General features: G+C 50.4%; 1 protein-coding gene across 6 annotated transcripts in view; it reads left to right on the top strand.

The window, feature by feature from the left end:
* The window catches only part of LOC311099109 (casein kinase I-like), a 59,385-nt gene that overhangs the window by 17,610 nt on the left and 18,997 nt on the right, over nt 1–22,778 (top strand). For all 6 annotated transcript variants that reach the window (XM_084139744.1, XM_084139745.1, XM_084139743.1 and 3 more), the window contains exons 3-5: nt 4,370–4,439; nt 19,869–20,017; nt 22,018–22,252. In XM_084139744.1, coding sequence (XP_083995870.1) covers nt 4,370–4,439; nt 19,869–20,017; nt 22,018–22,252 — 454 coding nt within the window. The remainder of the gene's footprint in view (nt 1–4,369; nt 4,440–19,868; nt 20,018–22,017; nt 22,253–22,778) is intronic.

Below are 22,778 nucleotides of genomic sequence, written 5' to 3'. Positions count from 1 at the left end.
TCGTAAATTCATCAGTTATTCTGCGCTCTGGCACACTCAGACGAGAGGGCTCTGAAATCGGAGTAGATGGCCAGAGTGAATTCCACTCTGTATGTAGGCTGTATGCAGGCATGTTATGGTCATTTGTGTTCACAATCCCATCACACAGAGGTTATATCCATATACAAAATAAACATAATAATAAAAAAAATATTATTATAATAAAAAATTAAAGATATTTAAAAAAAAAATAATAATAATAAAAATAATTATATATATATATATATATATATATATATATATATATATATAAAACAAATGAAAATTACAAATATACTCTAGAATCAAAAAATTATAAAAAATAAATAAATTGTAAAGTGGTTGTCCCACTGGCTATCATAATGTGAATGCACCAATTTGTAAGTCGCTCTGGATAAGAGCGTCTGCTAAATGACGTCAATGTAAATGAGAGAAAACAAAATATTGATTAAGTCTTGGCTATAATCTGTCCTCAGCGAAATAGCCAAGGGGTCCCAAATGGTCAAGATGATCTACAGACTGTTCTTAGTGCCAGATCTGTTTCCCCCATCAGCCACTGCACCTGCTTCTTCAACTATTTTGTAAAAAAAATGATTTAGAGGCTATATCTAGAGGCCTGTGAGTTAGGGTCTCTTTAAGGGGAGGCCTATGATAAAAACAGTTATAAAACACAAATAGAGTTCTACCATTTTCGGCAAGACGCCAGTATATGGGGCGCCCTTTTCATGAGTGTGGTTGGTCGGAGGGATGGATTTGCCTCAAACAGATTATCGTTATATAATTCATTATGAAATAGAACATGCATGCATTACAGATTCCAGCTCCTTAATACCACTTACTAAATTGTTTTGTGAATGAGCGGCGTGGAGAGCAGGTTACATATGGCCGGCTGGTCTCAGCCTAGTGCAGCAGCTTTACGTTACCTCAAATATCACAGAGGGTATGTATCACTCACATAATACTATATTCCATTTAGCAGAGACTAAGCTATCAGGTACTCTATCTCACTAAACTGTCCCAGAGGTTTGGGTGGCTGACTCACTACCTGTTGTTGAGATGAGGAAGGGGTATTCAAATCTTGCCCTACGAGGGCCAGAGTATTGCTGGTTTTCTGTTATACCTGATAATTAATTGCACCCACCTGATGTCCCAGGTCTAAATCAGTCCCTGATTAGAGGGGACGCATGAAAAAATGCAGTAGAACTGGCTTGGAGGTCCAGGTTTGAATTAAAAGGTCTTCCATATAAACAAATTCTGTGCTGGGCCGCTAACTGACCTAGGTAGCCTTTCAGGTAGCTAACTGACCTAGGTAGCCTTTCAGGTAGCTAACTGACCCAGGTAGCCTTTCAGGTAGCTAACTGACCCAGGTAGCCTTTCAGGTAGCTAACTGACCTAGGTAGCCTTTCAGGTAGCTAACTGACCTAGGTAGCCTTTCAGGTAGCTAACTGACCTAGGTAGCCTTTCAGGTAGCTAACTGACCCAGGTAGCCTTTCAGGTAGCTAACTGACCCAGGTAGCCTTTCAGGTAGCTAACTGACCTAGGTAGCCTTTCAGGTAGCTAACTGACCCAGGTAGCCTTTCAGGTAGCTAACTGACCCAGGTAGCCTTTCAGGTAGCTAACTGACCCAGGTAGCCTTTCAGGTAGCTAACTGACCCAGGTAGCCTTTCAGGTAGCTAACTGACCTAGGTAGCCTTTCAGGTAGCTAACTGACCCAGGTAGCCTTTCAGGTAGCTAACTGACCCAGGTAGCCTTTCAGGTAGCTAACTGACCTAGGTAGCCTTTCAGGTAGCTAACTGACCCAGGTAGCCTTTCAGGTAGCTAACTGACCTAGGTAGCCTTTCAGGTAGCTAACTGACCTAGGTAGCCTTTCAGGTAGCCTATTTCAGTTAGCTGCCCAGTTCAGAATTTGTTATACCGTGTTGATGTCATTCCACCCTGAGATGGACATCAACACACTTCTCTCTGTAATGGGCAGGCCTGATCTCTCTGTAGTGGGCAGGCCTGATCTCTCTGTAGTGGGCAGGCCTGATCTCTCTGTAGTGGGCAGGCCTGATCTCTCTGTAGTGGGCAGGCCTGATCTCTCTGTAGTGGGCAGGCCTGATCTCTCTGTAGTGGGCAGGCCTGATCTCTCTGTAGTGGGCAGGCCTGATCTCTCTGTAGTGGGCAGGCCTGCACAGATTGTGTGTCTGGTCTGGAACGTACCCATAAGGTTGAGCTGTACAGTAAACAGGACTCCTACTCCAACTGAGCCTCTGATTCACTTCTATAATAAGTTTCTGAACTAGTTGTATCTGGAACGGACCCATAATGTTGAGCTGTATGTAGCGAATATAGAATAGCTAGTACTTTACTGGGAGAGACAGGACCTGGGAGAGCCAGGACCTGGGAGAGACAGGACCTGGGAGAGACAGGAGGGTGGTTGGTCTGTTGTTCAAGACAGGACCTGGGAGAGACAGGACCTGGGAGAGACAGGACCTGGGAGAGACTGGACCTGGGAGAGACAGGAGGGTGGTTGGTCTGTTGTTCAAGACAGGACCTAGGAGAGACAGGACCTGGGAGAGACCAAAGGGTGGTTGATCTGTTTTACAAGATAGGACCTGGGAGGGACAGGAGGGTGGTTGGTCTGTTGTTCAAGACAGGACCTAGGAGAGACAGGACCTGGGAGAGACAGGAGGGTGGTTGGTCCGATGTACTAGACAGGACCTGGGAGAGACAGGACCTTCGGGAAATTAGTCTTCAGATTCAGTCTGGAGTCCTATTGCTTGATCTGTTGTACTAGACAGGACCTGGGAGAGACGGGAGGGTGGTTGATCTGTTGTACTAGACAGGACCTGGGAGAGACAGGAGGGAGATTGATATGTTGTACAAGACAGGACCTTGGAAACACAGGACCTGGGAGAGACGGGAGCGTGGCATGGCGTTATCTAGCCTACGAGCATGTTCCTCTGTAGAAGGGCAGGGTAGGCGTTAGAACATGTAGACCTAAAGTCTTCCCGAATGCTTCCCATCCATTTCCTCTGTAGAAGGGCAGGGTAGGAGTTAGAACATGTAGACCTAAAGTCTTCCCGAATGCTTCCCATCCATTTTTTCAGCTGTTCGTGCACATTACATTTTTTCTCGAGGCAAGCCGAAGTTCGGTAGCCGAAGTCTACGCTCCTGTGTTGGTGATTGGTCAACAGTAGAGATTCTTCAATAAAGTCTTTGTTGTCATTAAACAAGAGACGACTCGTTTTCATGAAAATGTTTTAACTTGAGAAATACTGCACCAAATACCTTAGATGTCAAACTGAGCAACTAAAACATCCTCGGGGGAAAAACCTCAAAATGAATGACAGATTTATTTTAGATCCATTCGGACTCTTTTTTGGCTACGGCGTCTCAAGATGGACAAACAGTACTAAGGGATTATGCGAGGCACAGACGTTCACTTCACCTAGCCGAGTTCTGCTCGGAGCAAACCTCTTGTCCTCCCTTTCCGCTCCGGGCTAGCTGTTCACAACGTCCTGTTGGTTTAAATGCAATCTGTTGGTTTTGGCTTGTTGGTTTTTGGTTTACACACGCTTGCTCAGAAAGCCCTCTCCTCTGTGGTTTGCTTGTTCGCTGTGTGGAGAGATGTGAGTGTCATGAATGACTGACTCAACCCCCGTGTGGCCCTGAACCCCACACCCGTGCTTAGTCCTACACACACATTCACCCACCAACTGAGCTATTGGCATCGATTGCTGTATAAAGATGATTCACACAGTCTCTTTCCTGTGATGAGGTTATCCTCTAACCCTCATCATGCTGTTTGACCTTTAACCTTCATCATGCTGTTTGACCTCTAACCTTCATCATGCTGTTTGACCTCTAACCTTCATCATGCTGTTTGACCTCTAACCTTCATCATGCTGTTTGACCTCTAACCTTCATCATGCTGTTTGACCTCTAACCTTCATCATGCTGTTTGACCTCTAACCTTCATCATGCTGTTTGACCTTTAACCCTCATCATGCTGTTTGACCTCTAACCTTCATCATGCTGTTTGACCTCTAACCTTCATCATGCTGTTTGACCTCTAACCTTCATCATGTTGTTTGACCTCTAACCTTCATCATGCTGTTTGACCTCTAACCTTCATCATGCTGTTTGACCTTTAACCCTCATCATGCTGTTTGACCTTTAACCTTCATCATGCTGTTTGACCTCTAACCTTCATCATGCTGTTTGACCTTTAACCCTCATCATGCTGTTTGACCTCTAACCTTCATCATGCTGTTTGACCTTTAACCCTCATCATGCTGCTGTTTGACCTCTAACCTTCATCATGCTGTTTGACCTCTAACCCTCATCATGTTTATCTCATTTCCAGGAGCCCATCAAGTCCCGGGCCCCACAGCTTCACCTGGAGTACAGGTTCTATAAACAGCTGGGGAGTTCAGGTGAGACGACAACAGGATTATATTGTTTCTCTGTGGTTATGAACACCAATGTAATGGACGTTTATTATCAGGAAAACTGTTAAATGTAGTATACTCGACTAACATTGACTCTGTACCGGTACCCCCTCTATATAGCCTCATTATTGTTATTTTATTGTGTTACTTTTTTTAACTTTAGTATATTTAGTACATATTTTCTTGACTCTTATTTTTCTTTAAACTGCGTTGTTGATTACGAGCTTGTCGGTAAGCATTTCACTCTAAGGGTTACACCTGTTGTATTCGGCGCGTGTGACAAATAAAATGGATTTGATTTGAATCCACCAATGTAATGGAAGTTTATTATCAGGAAAACTGTTAAATGTAGTATTGAATCCTATAGAGACTCTGTTTTTTACTCTGGTCCAGGGCCTGTATGTACGGAATGAATCAAGCTCCTCACAGTAGTGCTGAGCTAGGATCAGGTCCTTCCTGTCCATGTCATCTTATTTATTGGAATTGAAAAGGCAAAACTGATCCTAGACCACTTAAGACTCTTGATTCATATGGCCCCAACTCCTAGAGTCTGGAATGGTTGTCTTGTGTGTGTCAGCATATTTCCCGTCGGTCTTTAGAATGATGAATAGTTAACCATGCAGGGTCAGCCTATGGACACACGGCTCAGAGAAGACAGACTAACCATGCAGGGTCAGCCTATGGACACACGGCTCAGAGAAGACAGACTAACCATGCAGGGTCAGCCTATGGACACACGGCTCAGAGAAGACAGACTAACCATGCAGGGTCAGCCTATGGACACACGGCTCAGAGAAGACAGACTAACCATGCAGGGTCAGCCTATGGACACACGGCTCAGAGAAGACAGACTAACCATGCAGGGTCAGCCTATGGACACACGGCTCAGAGAAGACAGACTAACCATGCAGGGTCAGCCTATGGACACACGGCTCAGAGAAGACAGACTAACCATGCAGGGTCAGCCTATGGACACACGGCTCAGAGAAGACAGACTTGGCTATGTCCCAGATGGCACCCTATTCCCCTGTGTACAGTTGAAGTCGTAAGTTTACATACACTTAGGTTGGAGTCATTAAAACTCATTCTTTCAACCACAATTTCTTGTTAACAAACTATAGTTTTGGCACGTCAGTTAGGACATCTACTTTGTGCATGACACAAGTAATTTTTCCAATAATTGTTTACAGATAGATTATTTCACTTATAATTCACTGTATCACAATTCCAGTGGGTCAGAAGTTTACATACACTAAGTTGACTGTGCCTTTAAACAGCTTGGAAAATTCCAGAAAATGATGTCATGGCTTTAGAAGCTTCTGATAGGCTAATTGACATCAGTTAAGTCAATTGGAGGTGTACCTGTGGATGTATTTCAAGGCCTACCTTCAAACTCAGTGCCTCTTTGCTTGGCATCATGGGAAAATCAAAAGAAATCAGCCAAGACCTCAGAAAAAAGATTGTAGACCTCCACAAGTCTGGTTCATCCTTGGGAGCAATTTCCAAATGCCTGAAGGTACCACATTCATCTGTACAAACAATAGTACGCAAGTATAAACACCATGGGACCACGCAGCCGTCATACCGCTCAGGAAGGAGACGCGTTCTGTCTCCTAGAGATGAACGTACTTTGGTGCGAAAAGTGCAAATCAATCCCAGAACAACAGCAAAGGACCTTGTGAAGATGCTGGAGGATACGGGTACAAAAGTATCTATATCCACAGTAAAACGAGTCCTATATCGACATAACCTGAAAGGCCGCTCAGCAAGGAAGAAGCCACTGCTCCAAAATCGCCATAAAAAAGCCAGACTACGGTTTGCAACTGCACATGGGGACAAACATCGTACTTTTTTGAGAAATGTCCTTTGGTCTGATGACTGTTTGGCCATAATGACCATCGTTATGTTTGGAGGAAAAAGGGGAATGCTTGCAAGCCGAAGAACACCATCCCAACCGTGAAGCACGGGGGTGGCAGCATCATGCTGTGGGGGTGCTTTGCTGCAGGAGGGACTGGTGCACTTCACAAAATAGATGGCATCATGAGGAAGGAAAATTATGTGGATATATTGAAGCAACATCTCAAGACATCAGTCAGGAAGTTAAAGCTTGGTCGCAAATGGGTCTTCCAAATGGACAATGACCCCAAGCATACTTCCAAAGTTGTGGCAAAATGACTTAAGGACGACAAAGTCAAGGTATTGGAGTTGCCATCACAAAGCCCTGACCTCAATCCTATAGAACATTTGTGGGCAGAACTGCTAAGAGGTGTGCGAGCAAGGAGGCCTACAAACCTGACTCAGTTACACCAGCTCTGTCAGGAGGAATGGGCCAAAATTCACCCAACTTATTGTGGGAAGCTTGTGGAAGGCTACCCGAAAACGTTTGACCCAAGTTAAACAATTTAAAAGCAATGCTACCAAATACTAATTGAGTGTATGTAAACTTCTGACACACTGGGAATGTGCTGAAAGAAATAAAAGCTGAAATAAATAATTCTCTCTACTATTATTCTGATATTTCACATTCTTAAAATAAAGTGGTGATCCTAACTGACCTAAAATGGGGAATTGTTACTCGGATTAAATGTCAGGAATTGTGAAAAACTGAGTTTAAATGTATTTGGCTAAGGTGTATGTAAACTTCCGACTTCAACTATACACTTTATGAAGCAGTGCACTATGAAGGGCATAGGGTACCGTTTGGGACACAGACAGAGAGAGGGATAGGGGATAGATTCACCTGACTCTACCTCAGCCTGTTATAGTGGAGAGCACCTGGTGACTCTACCTCAGCCTGTTATAGTGGAGAGCACCTGGTGACTCTACCTCAGCCTGTTATAGTGGAGAGCACCTGGTGACTCTACCTCAGCCTGTTATAGTGGAGAGCACCTGGTGACTCTACCTCAGCCTGTTATAGTGGAGAGCACCTGGTGACTGTCCCTCAGCCTGTTATAGTGGAGAGCACCTGGTGACTCTACCTCAGCCTGTTATAGTGGAGAGCACCTGGTGACTCTACCTCAGCCTGTTATAGTGGAGAGCACCTGGTGACTGTCCCTCAGCCTGTTATAGTGGAGAGCACCTGGTGACTCTACCTCAGCCTGTTATAGTGGAGAGCACCTGGTGACTCTACCTCAGCCTGTTATAGTGGAGAGCACCTGGTGACTCTACCTCAGCCTGTTATAGTGGAGAGCACCTGGTGACTGGTGACTGTCCCTCAGCCTGTTATAGTGGAGAGCACCTGGTGACTCTACCTCAGCCTGTTATAGTGGAGAGCACCTGGTGACTGGTGACTGTCCCTCAGCCTGTTATAGTGGAGAGCACCTGGTGACTCTACCTCAGCCTGTTATAGTGGAGAGCACCTGGTGACTCTACCTCAGCCTGTTATAGTGGAGAGCACCTGGTGACTGGTGACTGGTGACTGTACCTCAGCCTGTTGTAGTGGAGAGCACCTGGTGACTCTACCTCAGCCTGTTATAGTGGAGAGCACCTGGTGACTGTCCCTCAGCCTGTTATAGTGGAGAGCACCTGGTGACTCTACCTCAGCCTGTTATAGTGGAGAGCACCTGGTGACTGTCCCTCAGCCTGTTATAGTGGAGAGCACCTGGTGACTGTCCCTCAGCCTGTTATAGTGGAGAGCACCTGGTGACTCTACCTCAGCCTGTTATAGTGGAGAGCACCTGGTGACTCTACCTCAGCCTGTTATAGTGGAGAGCACCTGGTGACTGTCCCTCAGCCTGTTATAGTGGAGAGCACCTGGTGACTCTACCTCAGCCTGTTATAGTGGAGAGCACCTGGTGACTCTACCTCAGCCTGTTATAGTGGAGAGCACCTGGTGACTGTCCCTCAGCCTGTTATAGTGGAGAGTGACTGGTGACTGTCCCTCAGCCTGTTGTAGTGGAGAGCACCTGGTGACTCTACCTCAGCCTGTTATAGTGGAGAGCACCTGGTGACTCTACCTCAGCCTGTTATAGTGGAGAGCACCTGGTGACTGGTGACTGGTGACTGTCCCTCAGCCTGTTATAGTGGAGAGCACCTAGTGACTGTCCCTCAGCCTGTTATAGTGGAGAGCACCTGGTGACTGGTGACTGGTGACTGTCCCTCAGCCTGTTATAGTGGAGAGCACCTGGTGACTGGTGACTGGTGACTGTCCCTCAGCCTGTTATAGTGGAGAGCACCTGGTGACTGTCCCTCAGCCTGTTATAGTGGAGAGCACCTGGTGACTGGTGACTCTACCTCAGCCTGTTATAGTGGAGAGCACCTGGTGACTGTCCCTCAGCCTGTTATAGTGGAGAGCACCTGGTGACTCTACCTCAGCCTGTTATAGTGGAGAGCACCTGGTGACTGGTGACTGGTGACTCTACCTCAGCCTGTTATAGTGGAGAGCACCTGGTGACTCTACCTCAGCCTGTTATAGTGGAGAGCACCTGGTGACTCTACCTCAGCCTGTTATAGTGGAGAGCACCTGGTGACTCTACCTCAGCCTGTTATAGTGGAGAGCACCTGGTGACTCTACCTCAGCCTGTTATAGTGGAGAGCACCTGGTGACTCTACCTCAGCCTGTTATAGTGGAGAGCACCTGGTGACTGTCCCTCAGCCTGTTATAGTGGAGAGCACCTGGTGACTGTCCCTCAGCCTGTTGTAGTGGAGAGCACCTGGTGACTGTCCCTCAGCCTGTTGTAGTGGAGAGCACCTGGTGACTGTCCCTCAGCCTGTTATAGTGGAGAGCACCTGGTGACTGGTGACTGTCCCTCAGCCTGTTATAGTGGAGAGCACCTGGTGACTGGTGACTGGTGACTGTACCTCAGCCTGTTATAGTGGAGAGCACCTGGTGACTGTCCCTCAGCCTGTTATAGTGGAGAGCGCCTGGTGACTGGTGACTGTCCCTCAGCCTGTTATAGAGGAGAGCACCTGGTGACTGTCCCTCAGCCTGTTGTAGTGGAGAGCACCTGGTGACTCTACCTCAGCCTGTTATAGTGGAGAGCACCTGGTGACTCTACCTCAGCCTGTTATAGTGGAGAGCACCTGGTGACTCTACCTCAGCCTGTTATAGTGGAGAGTGACTGGTGACTGGTGACTGTCCCTCAGCCTGTTATAGTGGAGAGCACCCGGTGACTGGTGACTGTACCTCAGCCTGTTATAGTGGAGAGTGACTGGTGACTGGTGACTGTCCCTCAGCCTGTTATAGTGGAGAGTTACTGGTGACTCTACCTCAGCCTGTTATAGAGGAGAGCACCTGGTGACTGTCCCTCAGCCTGTTATAGTGGAGAGCACCTGGTGACTGGTGACTGTCCCTCAGCCTGTTATAGTGGAGAGCACCTGGTGACTGGTGACTGTCCCTCAGCCTGTTATAGTGGAGAGCACCTGGTGACTGGTGACTGTCCCTCAGCCTGTTATAGTGGAGAGCACCTGGTGACTGGTGACTGTCCCTCAGCCTGTTATAGTGGAGAGCACCTGGTGACTGGTGACTGTCCCTCAGCCTGTTGTAGTGGAGAGCACCTGGTGACTGTCCCTCAGCCTGTTATAGTGGAGAGCACCTGGTGACTGGTGACTGTACCTCAGCCTGTTGTAGTGGAGAGCACCTGGTGACTGTCCCTCAGCCTGTTATAGTGGAGAGCACCTGGTGACTGGTGACTCTACCTCAGCCTGTTATAGAGGAGAGCACCTGGTGACTGTACCTCAGCCTGTTGTAGTGGAGAGCACCTGGTGACTGGTGACTGTCCCTCAGCCTGTTATAGTGGAGAGCACCTGGTGACTGGTGACTGTCCCTCAGCCTGTTATAGTGGAGAGCACCTGGTGACTGGCGACTGTCCCTCAGCCTGTTATAGAGGAGAGCACCTGGTGACTGGTGACTGTCCCTCAGCCTGTTATAGTGGAGAGCACCTGGTGACTGGTGACTGTCCCTCAGCCTGTTATAGTGGAGAGCACCTGGTGACTGTACCTCAGCCTGTTATAGTGGAGAGCACCTGGTGACTGGTGACTGTCCCTCAGCCTGTTATAGTGGAGAGCACCTGGTGACTGGTGACTGTCCCTCAGCCTGTTATAGAGGAGAGCACCTGGTGACTGGTGACTGTCCCTCAGCCTGTTATAGTGGAGAGCACCTGGTGACTGTACCTCAGCCTGTTATAGTGGAGAGCACCTGGTGACTGGTGACTGTACCTCAGCCTGTTATAGTGGAGAGCACCTGGTGACTGGTGACTGTCCCTCAGCCTGTTATAGTGGAGAGCACCTGGTGACTGGTGACTGTCCCTCAGCCTGTTATATTGGAGAGCACCTGGTGACTGTCCCTCAGCCTGTTATAGTGGAGAGCACCTGGTGACTGGTGACTGTCCCTCAGCCTGTTATAGAGGAGAGCGACTGGTGACTGTCCCTCAGCCTGTTATAGAGGAGAGCACCTGGTGACTGGTGACTGTCCCTCAGCCTGTTATAGTGGAGAGCACTTGGTGACTGTACCTCAGCCTGTTATAGTGGAGAGCACCTGGTGACTGGTGACTGTCCCTCAGCCTGTTATAGTGGAGAGCACCTGGTGACTGTCCCTCAGCCTGTTATAGTGGAGAGCACCTGGTGACTGGTGACTGTCCCTCAGCCTGTTATAGAGGAGAGCGACTGGTGACTGTCCCTCAGCCTGTTATAGAGGAGAGCACCTGGTGACTGGTGACTGTCCCTCAGCCTGTTATAGTGGAGAGCACTTGGTGACTGTACCTCAGCCTGTTATAGTGGAGAGCACCTGGTGACTGGTGACTGTCCCTCAGCCTGTTATAGTGGAGAGCACCTGGTGACTCTACCTCAGCCTGTTATAGTGGAGAGCACCTGGTGACTGTCCCTCAGCCTGTTATAGAGGAGAGCACCTGGTGACTGGTGACTGTCCCTCAGCCTGTTATAGTGGAGAGCACCTGGTGACTGGTGACTGTCCCTCAGCCTGTTGTAGTGGAGAGCACCTGGTGACTGTCCCTCAGCCTGTTATAGTGGAGAGCACCTGGTGACTGGTGACTGTCCCTCAGCCTGTTATAGTGGAGAGCACCTGGTGACTGGTGACTGTCCCTCAGCCTGTTATAGTGGAGAGCACCTGGTGACTGTCCCTCAGCCTGTTATAGTGGAGAGCACCTGGTGACTGGTGACTGTCCCTCAGCCTGTTATAGAGGAGAGCGACTGGTGACTGTCCCTCAGCCTGTTATAGAGGAGAGCACCTGGTGACTGGTGACTGTCCCTCAGCCTGTTATAGTGGAGAGCACTTGGTGACTGTACCTCAGCCTGTTATAGTGGAGAGCACCTGGTGACTGGTGACTGTCCCTCAGCCTGTTATAGTGGAGAGCACCTGGTGACTGGTGACTGTCCCTCAGCCTGTTATAGTGGAGAGCACCTGGTGACTGGTGACACTACCTCAGCCTGTTGTAGTGGAGAGTGACTGGTGACTCTACCTCAGTCTGTTATAGGGTTGTGGGTAATGTTATAGTGGAGAGCACCTGGTGACTGTACCTCAGCCTGTTGTAGTGGAGAGCACCTGGTGACTGTACCTCAGCCTGTTATAGTGGAGAGCACCTGGTGACTGGTGACTGTCCCTCAGCCTGTTATAGTGGAGAGCACCTGGTGACTGGTGACTGTCCCTCAGCCTGTTATAGTGGAGAGCACCTGGTGACTGTCCCTCAGCCTGTTATAGAGGAGAGCACCTGGTGACTGTCCCTCAGCCTGTTATAGTGGAGAGCACCTGGTGACTGTACCTCAGCCTGTTATAGTGGAGAGTGACTGGTGACTTTACCTCAGCCTGTTGTAGTGGAGAGCACCTGGTGACTGTACCTCAGCCTGTTATAGTGGAGAGCACCTGGTGACTGGTGACTGTCCCTCATCCTGTTATAGTGGAGAGCACCTGGTGACTGTCCCTCAGCCTGTTATAGTGGAGAGTGACTGGTGACTGGTGACTCTACCTCAGCCTGTTATAGAGGAGAGCACCTGGTGACTGTCCCTCAGCCTGTTATAGTGGAGAGCACCTGGTGACTGGTGACTCTACCTCAGCCTGTTATAGTGGGGAGTGACTGGTGACTGTCCCTCAGCCTGTTATAGTGGAGAGTGACTGGTGACTCTACCTCAGCCTGTTATAGTGGAGAGCACCTGGTGACTGTCCCTCAGCCTGTTGTAGTGGAGAGCACCTGGTGACTGTCCCTCAGCCTGTTATTGAGGAGAGCACCTGGTGACTCTACCTCAGCCTGTTGTAGAGGAGAGCACCTGGTGACTCTACCTCAGCCTGTTGTAGAGGAGAGCACCTGGTGACTCTACCTCAGCCTGTTGTAGAGGAGAGCACCTGGTGACTCTACCTCAGCCTGTTGTAGAGGAGAGCACCTGGTGACTATACCTCAGCCTGTTGTAGTGGAGAGCACCTGGTGACTGGTGACTGTCCCTCAGCCTGTTATAGTGGAGAGCACCTGGTGACTCTACCTCAGCCTGTTATAGAGGAGAGCACCTGGTGACTGGTGACTGTCCCTCAGCCTGTTATAGTGGAGAGCACCTGGTGACTGTCCCTCAGCCTGTTGTAGTGGAGAGCACCTGGTGACTCTACCTCAGCCTGTTGTAGTGGAGAGCACCTGGCGACTGTCCCTCAGCCTGTTATAGAGGAGAGCACCTGGTGACTGGTGACTGTCCCTCAGCCTGTTATAGTGGAGAGCACCTGGTGACTGGTGACTGTCCCTCAGCCTGTTATAGTGGAGAGCACCTGGTGACTGTACCTCAGCCTGTTATAGTGGAGAGCACCTGGTGACTGGTGACTGTCCCTCAGCCTGTTATAGTGGAGAGCACCTGGTGACTGGTGACTGTCCCTCAGCCTGTTATAGAGGAGAGCACCTGGTGACTGGTGACTGTCCCTCAGCCTGTTATAGAGGAGAGCACCTGGTGACTGGTGACTGTCCCTCAGCCTGTTATAGTGGAGAGCACCTGGTGACTGTACCTCAGCCTGTTATAGTGGAGAGCACCTGGTGACTGGTGACTGTACCTCAGCCTGTTATAGTGGAGAGCACCTGGTGACTGGTGACTGTCCCTCAGCCTGTTATAGTGGAGAGCACCTGGTGACTGGTGACTGTCCCTCAGCCTGTTATAGAGGAGAGCGACTGGTGACTGTCCCTCAGCCTGTTATAGAGGAGAGCACCTGGTGACTGGTGACTGTCCCTCAGCCTGTTATAGTGGAGAGCACTTGGTGACTGTACCTCAGCCTGTTATAGTGGAGAGCACCTGGTGACTGGTGACTGTCCCTCAGCCTGTTATAGTGGAGAGCACCTGGTGACTGGTGACTGTCCCTCCGCCTGTTATAGTGGAGAGCACCTGGTGACTGTCCCTCAGCCTGTTATAGTGGAGAGCACCTGGTGACTGGTGACTGTCCCTCAGCCTGTTATAGAGGAGAGCGACTGGTGACTGTCCCTCAGCCTGTTATAGAGGAGAGTACCTGGTGACTGGTGACTGTCCCTCAGCCTGTTATAGTGGAGAGCACCTGGTGACTCTACCTCAGCCTGTTATAGTGGAGAGCACCTGGTGACTGTCCCTCAGCCTGTTATAGAGGAGAGCACCTGGTGACTGGTGACTGTCCCTCAGCCTGTTATAGTGGAGAGCACCTGGTGACTGGTGACTGTCCCTCAGCCTGTTGTAGTGGAGAGCACCTGGTGACTGTCCCTCAGCCTGTTATAGTGGAGAGCACCTGGTGACTGGTGACTGTCCCTCAGCCTGTTATAGTGGAGAGCACCTGGTGACTGGTGACTGTCCCTCAGCCTGTTATAGTGGAGAGCACCTGGTGACTGTCCCTCAGCCTGTTATAGTGGAGAGCACCTGGTGACTGGTGACTGTCCCTCAGCCTGTTATAGAGGAGAGCGACTGGTGACTGTCCCTCAGCCTGTTATAGAGGAGAGCACCTGGTGACTGGTGACTGTCCCTCAGCCTGTTATAGTGGAGAGCACTTGGTGACTGTACCTCAGCCTGTTATAGTGGAGAGCACCTGGTGACTGGTGACTGTCCCTCAGCCTGTTATAGTGGAGAGCACCTGGTGACTCTACCTCAGCCTGTTATAGTGGAGAGCACCTGGTGACTGTCCCTCAGCCTGTTATAGAGGAGAGCACCTGGTGACTGGTGACTGTCCCTCAGCCTGTTATAGTGGAGAGCACCTGGTGACTGGTGACTGTCCCTCAGCCTGTTGTAGTGGAGAGCACCTGGTGACTGTCCCTCAGCCTGTTATAGTGGAGAGCACCTGGTGACTGGTGACTGTACCTCAGCCTGTTGTAGTGGAGAGCACCTGGTGACTGTCCCTCAGCCTGTTATAGTGGAGAGCACCTGGTGACTGGTGACTCTACCTCAGCCTGTTATAGAGGAGAGCACCTGGTGACTGTACCTCAGCCTGTTGTAGTGGAGAGCACCTGGTGACTGGTGACTGTCCCTCAGCCTGTTATAGTGGAGAGCACCTGGTGACTGGTGACTGTCCCTCAGCCTGTTATAGTGGAGAGCACCTGGTGACTGGCGACTGTCCCTCAGCCTGTTATAGAGGAGAGCACCTGGTGACTGGTGACTGTCCCTCAGCCTGTTATAGTGGAGAGCACCTGGTGACTGGTGACTGTCCCTCAGCCTGTTATAGTGGAGAGCACCTGGTGACTGTACCTCAGCCTGTTATAGTGGAGAGCACCTGGTGACTGGTGACTGTCCCTCAGCCTGTTATAGTGGAGAGCACCTGGTGACTGGTGACTGTCCCTCAGCCTGTTATAGAGGAGAGCACCTGGTGACTGGTGACTGTCCCTCAGCCTGTTATAGAGGAGAGCACCTGGTGACTGGTGACTGTCCCTCAGCCTGTTATAGTGGAGAGCACCTGGTGACTGTACCTCAGCCTGTTATAGTGGAGAGCACCTGGTGACTGGTGACTGTACCTCAGCCTGTTATAGTGGAGAGCACCTGGTGACTGGTGACTGTCCCTCAGCCTGTTATAGTGGAGAGCACCTGGTGACTGGTGACTGTCCCTCAGCCTGTTATAGTGGAGAGCACCTGGTGACTGTCCCTCAGCCTGTTATAGTGGAGAGCACCTGGTGACTGGTGACTGTCCCTCAGCCTGTTATAGAGGAGAGCGACTGGTGACTGTCCCTCAGCCTGTTATAGAGGAGAGCACCTGGTGACTGGTGACTGTCCCTCAGCCTGTTATAGTGGAGAGCACTTGGTGACTGTACCTCAGCCTGTTATAGTGGAGAGCACCTGGTGACTGGTGACTGTCCCTCAGCCTGTTATAGTGGAGAGCACCTGGTGACTGGTGACTGTCCCTCAGCCTGTTATAGTGGAGAGCACCCTTGACTGGTGACACTACCTCAGCCTGTTGTAGTGGAGAGTGACTGGTGACTCTACCTCAGTCTGTTATAGTGGAGAGCACCTGGTGACTGTACCTCAGCCTGTTGTAGTGGAGAGCACCTGGTGACTGTACCTCAGCCTGTTATAGTGGAGAGCACCTGGTGACTGGTGACTGTCCCTCAGCCTGTTATAGTGGAGAGCACCTGGTGACTGGTGACTGTCCCTCAGCCTGTTATAGTGGAGAGCACCTGGTGACTGTCCCTCAGCCTGTTATAGAGGAGAGCACCTGGTGACTGTCCCTCAGCCTGTTATAGTGGAGAGCAACTGGTGACTGTACCTCAGCCTGTTATAGTGGAGAGTGACTGGTGACTTTACCTCAGCCTGTTGTAGTGGAGAGCACCTGGTGACTGTACCTCAGCCTGTTATAGTGGAGAGCACCTGGTGACTGGTGACTGTCCCTCATCCTGTTATAGTGGAGAGCACCTGGTGACTGTCCCTCAGCCTGTTATAGTGGAGAGTGACTGGTGACTCTACCTCAGCCTGTTATAGAGGAGAGCACCTGGTGACTGTCCCTCAGCCTGTTATAGTGGAGAGCACCTGGTGACTGGTGACTCTACCTCAGCCTGTTATAGTGGGGAGTGACTGGTGACTGTCCCTCAGCCTGTTATAGTGGAGAGTGACTGGTGACTCTACCTCAGCCTGTTATAGTGGAGAGCACCTGGTGACTGTCCCTCAGCCTGTTGTAGTGGAGAGCACCTGGTGACTGTCCCTCAGCCTGTTATTGAGGAGAGCACCTGGTGACTCTACCTCAGCCTGTTGTAGAGGAGAGCACCTGGTGACTCTACCTCAGCCTGTTGTAGAGGAGAGCACCTGGTGACTATACCTCAGCCTGTTATAGTGGAGAGCACCTGGTGACTGGTGACTGTCCCTCAGCCTGTTATAGTGGAGAGCACCTGGTGACTGGTGACTGTCCCTCAGCCTGTTATAGTGGAGAGCACCTGGTGACTGGTGACTGTCCCTCAGCCTGTTATAGTGGAGAGTATGTGGTTACTGTACCTCAGCCTGTTATAGTGGAGAGCATCTGGTGACTGTCCCTCAGCCTGTTATAGTGGAGAGCACCTGGTGACTCTACCTCAGCCTGTTATAGAGGAGAGCACCTGGTGACTGGTGACTGTCCCTCAGCCTGTTATAGTGGAGAGCACCTGGTGACTGTCCCTCAGCCTGTTGTAGTGGAGAGCACCTGGTGACTCTACCTCAGCCTGTTGTAGTGGAGAGCACCTGGTGACTCTACCTCAGCCTGTTATAGTGGAGAGCACCTGGTGACTGGTGACTGTCCCTCAGCCTGTTATAGTGGAGAGCACCTGGTGACACTACCTCAGCCTGTTGTAGAGGAGAGCACCTGGTGACTGTCCCTCAGCCTGTTGTAGTGGAGAGCACCTGGTGACTGTCCCTCAGCCTGTTATAGTGGAGAGCACCTGGTGACTGTACCTCAGCCTGTTGTAGTGGAGAGCACCTGGTGACTGGTGACTGTACCTCAGCCTGTTATAGTGGAGAGCACCTGGTGACTGGTGACTGTCCCTCAGCCTGTTATAGTGGAGAGCACCTGGTGACTGGTGACTGTCCCTCAGCCTGTTGTAGTGGAGAGCACCTGGTGACTGGTGACTGTCCCTCAGCCTGTTATAGAGGAGAGCACCTGGTGACTGGTGACTGTCCCTCAGCCTGTTGTAGTGGAGAGCACCTGGTGACTGTCCCTCAGCCTGTTATAGTGGAGAGCACCTGGTGACTGGTGACTCTCCCTCAGCCTGTTATAGTGGAGAGCACCTGGTGACTGTCCCTCAGCCTGTTGTAGTGGAGAGCACCTGGTGACACTACCTCAGCCTGTTATAGTGGAGAGCACCTGGTGACTGGTGACTGTCCCTCAGCCTGTTGTAGTGGAGAGCACCTGGTGACTGTCCCTCAGCCTGTTATAGTGGAGAGCACCTGGTGACTGGTGACTGTCCCTCAGCCTGTTATAGTGGAGAGCACCTGGTGACTGGTGACTGTCCCTCAGCCTGTTATAGTGGAGAGCACCTGGTGACTGTCCCTCAGCCTGTTGTAGTGGAGAGCACCTGGTGACTGGTGACTGTCCCTCAGCCTGTTATAGTGGAGAGCACCTGGTGACTGTACCTCAGCCTGTTGTAGTTGAGAGCACCTGGTGACACTACCTCAGCCTGTTATAGTGGAGAGCACCTGGTGACTGGTGACTGTCCCTCAGCCTGTTGTAGTGGAGAGCACCTGGTGACTGTCCCTCAGCCTGTTATAGTGGAGAGCACCTGGTGACTGGTGACTGTCCTTCAGCCTGTTATAGTGGAGAGCACCTGGTGACTGGTGACTGTCCCTCAGCCTGTTATAGTGGAGAGCACCTGGTGACTGTCCCTCAGCCTGTTATAGTGGAGAGCACCTGGTGACTGTCCCTCAGCCTTTTATAGTGGAGAGCGCCTGGTGACTGTCCCTCAGCCTGTTATAGTGGAGAGCACCTGGTGACTGTCCCTCAGCCTGTTATAGTGGAGAGCGCCTGGTGACTGTCCCTCAGCCTGTTATAGTGGAGAGCACCTGGTGACTGTCCCTCAGCCTGTTGTAGTGGAGAGCGCCTGGTGACTGTCCCTCAGCCTGTTATAGTGGAGAGCACCTGGTGACTGTCCCTCAGCCTGTTATAGTGGAGAGCACCTGGTGACTGGTGACTGTCCCTCAGCCTGTTATAGTGGAGATCACCTGGTGACTGTCCCTCAGCCTGTTATAGTGGAGAGCACCTGGTGACTGTCCCTCAGGCTGTTATAGTGGAGAGCACCTGGTGACTGTCCCTCAGCCTGTTGTAGTGGAGAGCACCTGGTGACTGTCCCTCAGCCTGTTATAGTGGAGAGCACCTGGTGACTGGTGACTGTCCCTCAGCCTGTTATAGTGGAGAGCACCTGGTGACTGTCCCTCAGCCTGTTATAGTGGAGAGCACCTGGTGACTGTCCCTCAGCCTGTTATAGTGGAGAGCACCTGGTGACTGTCCCTCAGCATGTTGTAGTGGAGAGCACCTGGTGACTGGTGACTGTCCCTCAGCATGTTGTAGTGGAGAGTACCTGGTGACTGGTGACTGTCCCTCAGCCTGTTGTAGTGGAGAGCACCTGGTGACTGGTGACTGTCCCTCAGCCTGTTATAGTGGAGAGCACCTGGTGACTGTCCCTCAGCCTGTTATAGTGGAGAGCACCTGGTGACTGTCCCTCAGCCTGTTATAGTGGAGAGTTACTGGTGACTGTCCCTCAGCCTGTTATAGTGGAGAGCACCCGGTGACTGTCCCTCAGCCTGTTATAGTGGAGAGTTACTGGTGACTGTCCCTCAGCCTGTTATAGTGGAGAGCACCCGGTGACTGTCCCTCAGCCTGTTATAGTGGAGAGTTACTGGTGACTGTCCCTCCCCAGAGGGCGTCCCCCAGGTGTTTTCCCCCCAGTTTCTGTATTCTGTCTCTCTCCCTCCCCAGAGGGCGTCCCCCAGGTGTTCTCCCCCCAGTTTCTGTATTCTGTCTCTCTCCCTCCCCAGAGGGCGTCCCCCAGGTGTTCTGTATTCTGTCTCTCTCCCTCCCCAGAGGGCGTCCCCCAGGTGTTCTGTATTCTGTCTCTCTCCCTCCCCAGAGGGCGTCCCCCAGGTGTTCTGTATTCTGTCTCTCTCCCTCCCCAGAGGGCGTCCCCCAGGTGTTCTGTATTCTGTCTCTCTCCCTCCCCAGAGGGCGTCCCCCAGGTGTTCTGTATTCTGTCTCTCTCCCTCCCCAGAGGGCGTCCCCCAGGTGTTCTCCCCCCAGTTTCTGTATTCTGTCTCTCTCCCTCCCCAGAGGGCGTCCCCCAGGTTTTCTGTATTCTGTCTCTCTCCCTCCCCAGAGGGCGTCCCCCAGGTGTTCTGTATTCTGTCTCTCTCCCTCCCCAGAGGGCGTCCCCCAGGTGTTTTCCCCCCAGTTTCTGTATTCTGTCTCTCTCCCTCCCCAGAGGGCGTCCCCCAGGTGTTTTCCCCCCAGTTTCTGTATTCTGTCTCTCTCCCTCCCCAGAGGGCGTCCCCCAGGTGTTTTCCCCCCAGTTTCTGTATTCTGTCTCTCTCCCTCCCCAGAGGGCGTCCCCCAGGTGTTCTACTTTGGGCCCTGTGGGAAGTATAATGCCATGGTTCTGGAGCTACTGGGTCCTAGTCTGGAAGACCTGTTCGATCTGTGTGACAGAACCTTCTCCCTCAAGACCGTCCTCATGATCGCCATTCAGCTGGTACAAATACACACACTGTTTCACTTCACCTCTCTGTCGGTCTCTGAATCGGTGTCTCGTTATATACAGTGGCAAGAAAAAGTATGTGAACCCTTTGGAATTACCTGGATTTCTGCATAAATTGGTCATAACATTTGGTCTGATCTTGATCTAAGTCAAAACAATAGACAACCACAGTGTGCTAAAACTAATAACACACAAACAATGATACGTTTTCATGTCTTTATTGAACAAACCGTGTAAACATTCACAGTGCATGGTGGGAAAAGGATATGAAGCCTTGGATTTAATAACTGGTTGACCCTCCTTTGGCAGCAATAACCTCGACCAAACGTTTTCTGTAGTTGCGGATCAGACCTGAACAACGGTCAGGAGGAATTATGGAACATTCCTCTTCACAAAACCCGTTTCAGTTCAGCAATATTCTTGGGATGTCTGGTGTGAACCGCTCTCGAGGTCATGCCACAGCATCTCAATGGGGTTGAGGTCAGAACTCTGACTGGGCCACTCCAGAAGGCGTATTTTCTTCTGTTGAAGCCATTCCGTTGTTGATTTACTTCTGGGTTTTGGGTCGTTGTCCTGTTGCATCACCCAACTTCTGTTGAGCTTCAATTGGAGGACAGATAGCCTGACATTCTCCTTCAGAATGTCTTGATTAACTTGGAAATTCATTTTTCCGTTGACGATAGCAAGCTGTCCAGGCCCTGAGGCAGCAAAGCAGCCCCAAACCATGACGCTCCCTCCACCATACTTTACAGTTGGGATGAGGTTTTGATGTTGGTGTGCTGTGCCTTTTTTTCTCCACACATAATGTTGTGTTCCTTCCTTCCAAACAACTCAACTTTAGTTTCATCGGGTACCTCTGTAGCTCAATTGGTAGAGCATGGCGCTTGTAACACCAGGGTAGTGGGTTCGATCCCCGTGACCACCCATATGTAAAAATGTATGCACACATGACTGTAAGTCGCTTTGGATAAAAGCGTCTGCTAAATGGCATATTATTATTATTATCTGTCCACAGAATATTTTGCCAGTAGCGCTGTGGAACATCCAGGTGCTCTTTTGCGAACTTCAGACGTGCAGCAATGTTTTTTTTGGACATCAGTGTCTTCTTCCGTGGTGTCCTCCCATGAACACCATTCTTGTTTAGTGTTTTACGTATCGTAGACTCGTCAGCAGAGATGTTAGCGTGTTCCAGAGATTTCTGTAAGTCTTTAGCTGACTCTAGGATTCTTCTTAACCTCGTTGAGCGTTCTGCGCTGTGCTCTTGCAGTCGTCTCTGCAGGACGGCCGCTCCTAGGGAGAGTAGCAACAGTGCTGAACTTTCTCCATTTACAGACAATTTGTCTTACCGTGGACTGATGAACATCAAGGCTTTTAGAGATACTTTTGAAACGCTTTCCAGCTTTATGCAAGTCAACCATTCTTAATCTTAGGTCTTCTGAGATCTCTTTTGTTCGAGGCATGGTTCACATCAGGCAAGGCTTCTTGTGAACAGCGAACTCACATTTTTGTGAGTGTTTTTTTTTATAGGGCAGGGCACCTCTAATCAACATCTCCGATCTCGTCTCATTGGTTGGACTCCAGGTCAGCTGACTCCTGCCTCCAATTAGCTTTCGGAGAAGTCATTAGCCTACGGGGTTCACATACTTTTTCCAACCTACACTGTGAATGTTTAAATGATGTATTCAATATAGACAAGAAAAAAACAATAATATGTGTGTTATTAGTTTAAGCACACTGTGTTTGTTTTGACTGAAGATCAGATCACATTTTATGACCAATTTATGCAGAAATCTAAGTAATTCCAAAGTGTTCACAAACTTTTTCTTGCCACTGTATCACTCTCTCTTTCTCTCTCGCTCTCACTCTCTCTCGCTCTGTGTATATATATATGCCATTTATCCAAAGCGTGCATACATTTTACGTAGATTTTTACGGGTGGTCCTGGGAATCAAACCCACTGGCGACCAACTGAACCTCTTGGTGTTCTCCCCCAGATCACGCGGATGGAGTTCGTCCAAACCAGGAGTTTGATCTACCGGGACGTGAAGCCAGAGAACTTCCTGGTTGGCCGGCCCGGCAGCAAGCGCCAGCACACCATCCACATCATCGACTTCGGCCTGGCCAAAGAGTACATCGACCCAGAGACCAAGAAACACATCCCCTACAGGGAGCACAAGAGCCTGACTGGCACCGCACGCTACATGAGCATCAATACTCACCTGGGCAAAGGTAAGGAGCCTGATGGGCACTACATGAGCATCAATACTCACCTGGGCAAAGGTAAGGAGCCTGATGGGCACTACATGAGCATCAATACTCACCTGGGCAAAGGTAAGGAGCCTGATGGGCACTACATGAGCATCAATACTCACCTGGGCAAAGGTAAGGAGCCTGATGGGCACTACATGAGCATCAGTACTCACCTGGGCAAAGGTAAGGAGCCTGATGGGCACTACATGAGCATCAATACTCACCTGGGCAAAGGTAAAGGAGCCTGATGGGCACTACATGAGCATCAGTACTCACCTGGGCAAAGGTAAGGAGCCTGATGGGCACTACATGAGCATCAATACTCACCTGGGCAAAGGTAAGGAGCCTGATGGGCACTACATGAGCATCAATACTCACCTGGGCAAAGGTAAGGAGCCTGATGGGCACTACATGAGCATCAATACTCACCTGGGCAAAGGTAAGGAGCCTGATGGGCACTACATGAGCATCAATACTCACCTGGGCAAAGGTAAGGAGCCTGATG

Source organism: Coregonus lavaretus (assembly GCF_964263955.1).
Source record: "Coregonus lavaretus genome assembly, chromosome: 23".
NCBI lineage: Eukaryota > Metazoa > Chordata > Actinopteri > Salmoniformes > Salmonidae > Coregonus > Coregonus lavaretus.
Note: the sequence above shows the minus strand (reverse complement) of the source record. Positions and strands in the feature narration are given on the sequence as shown.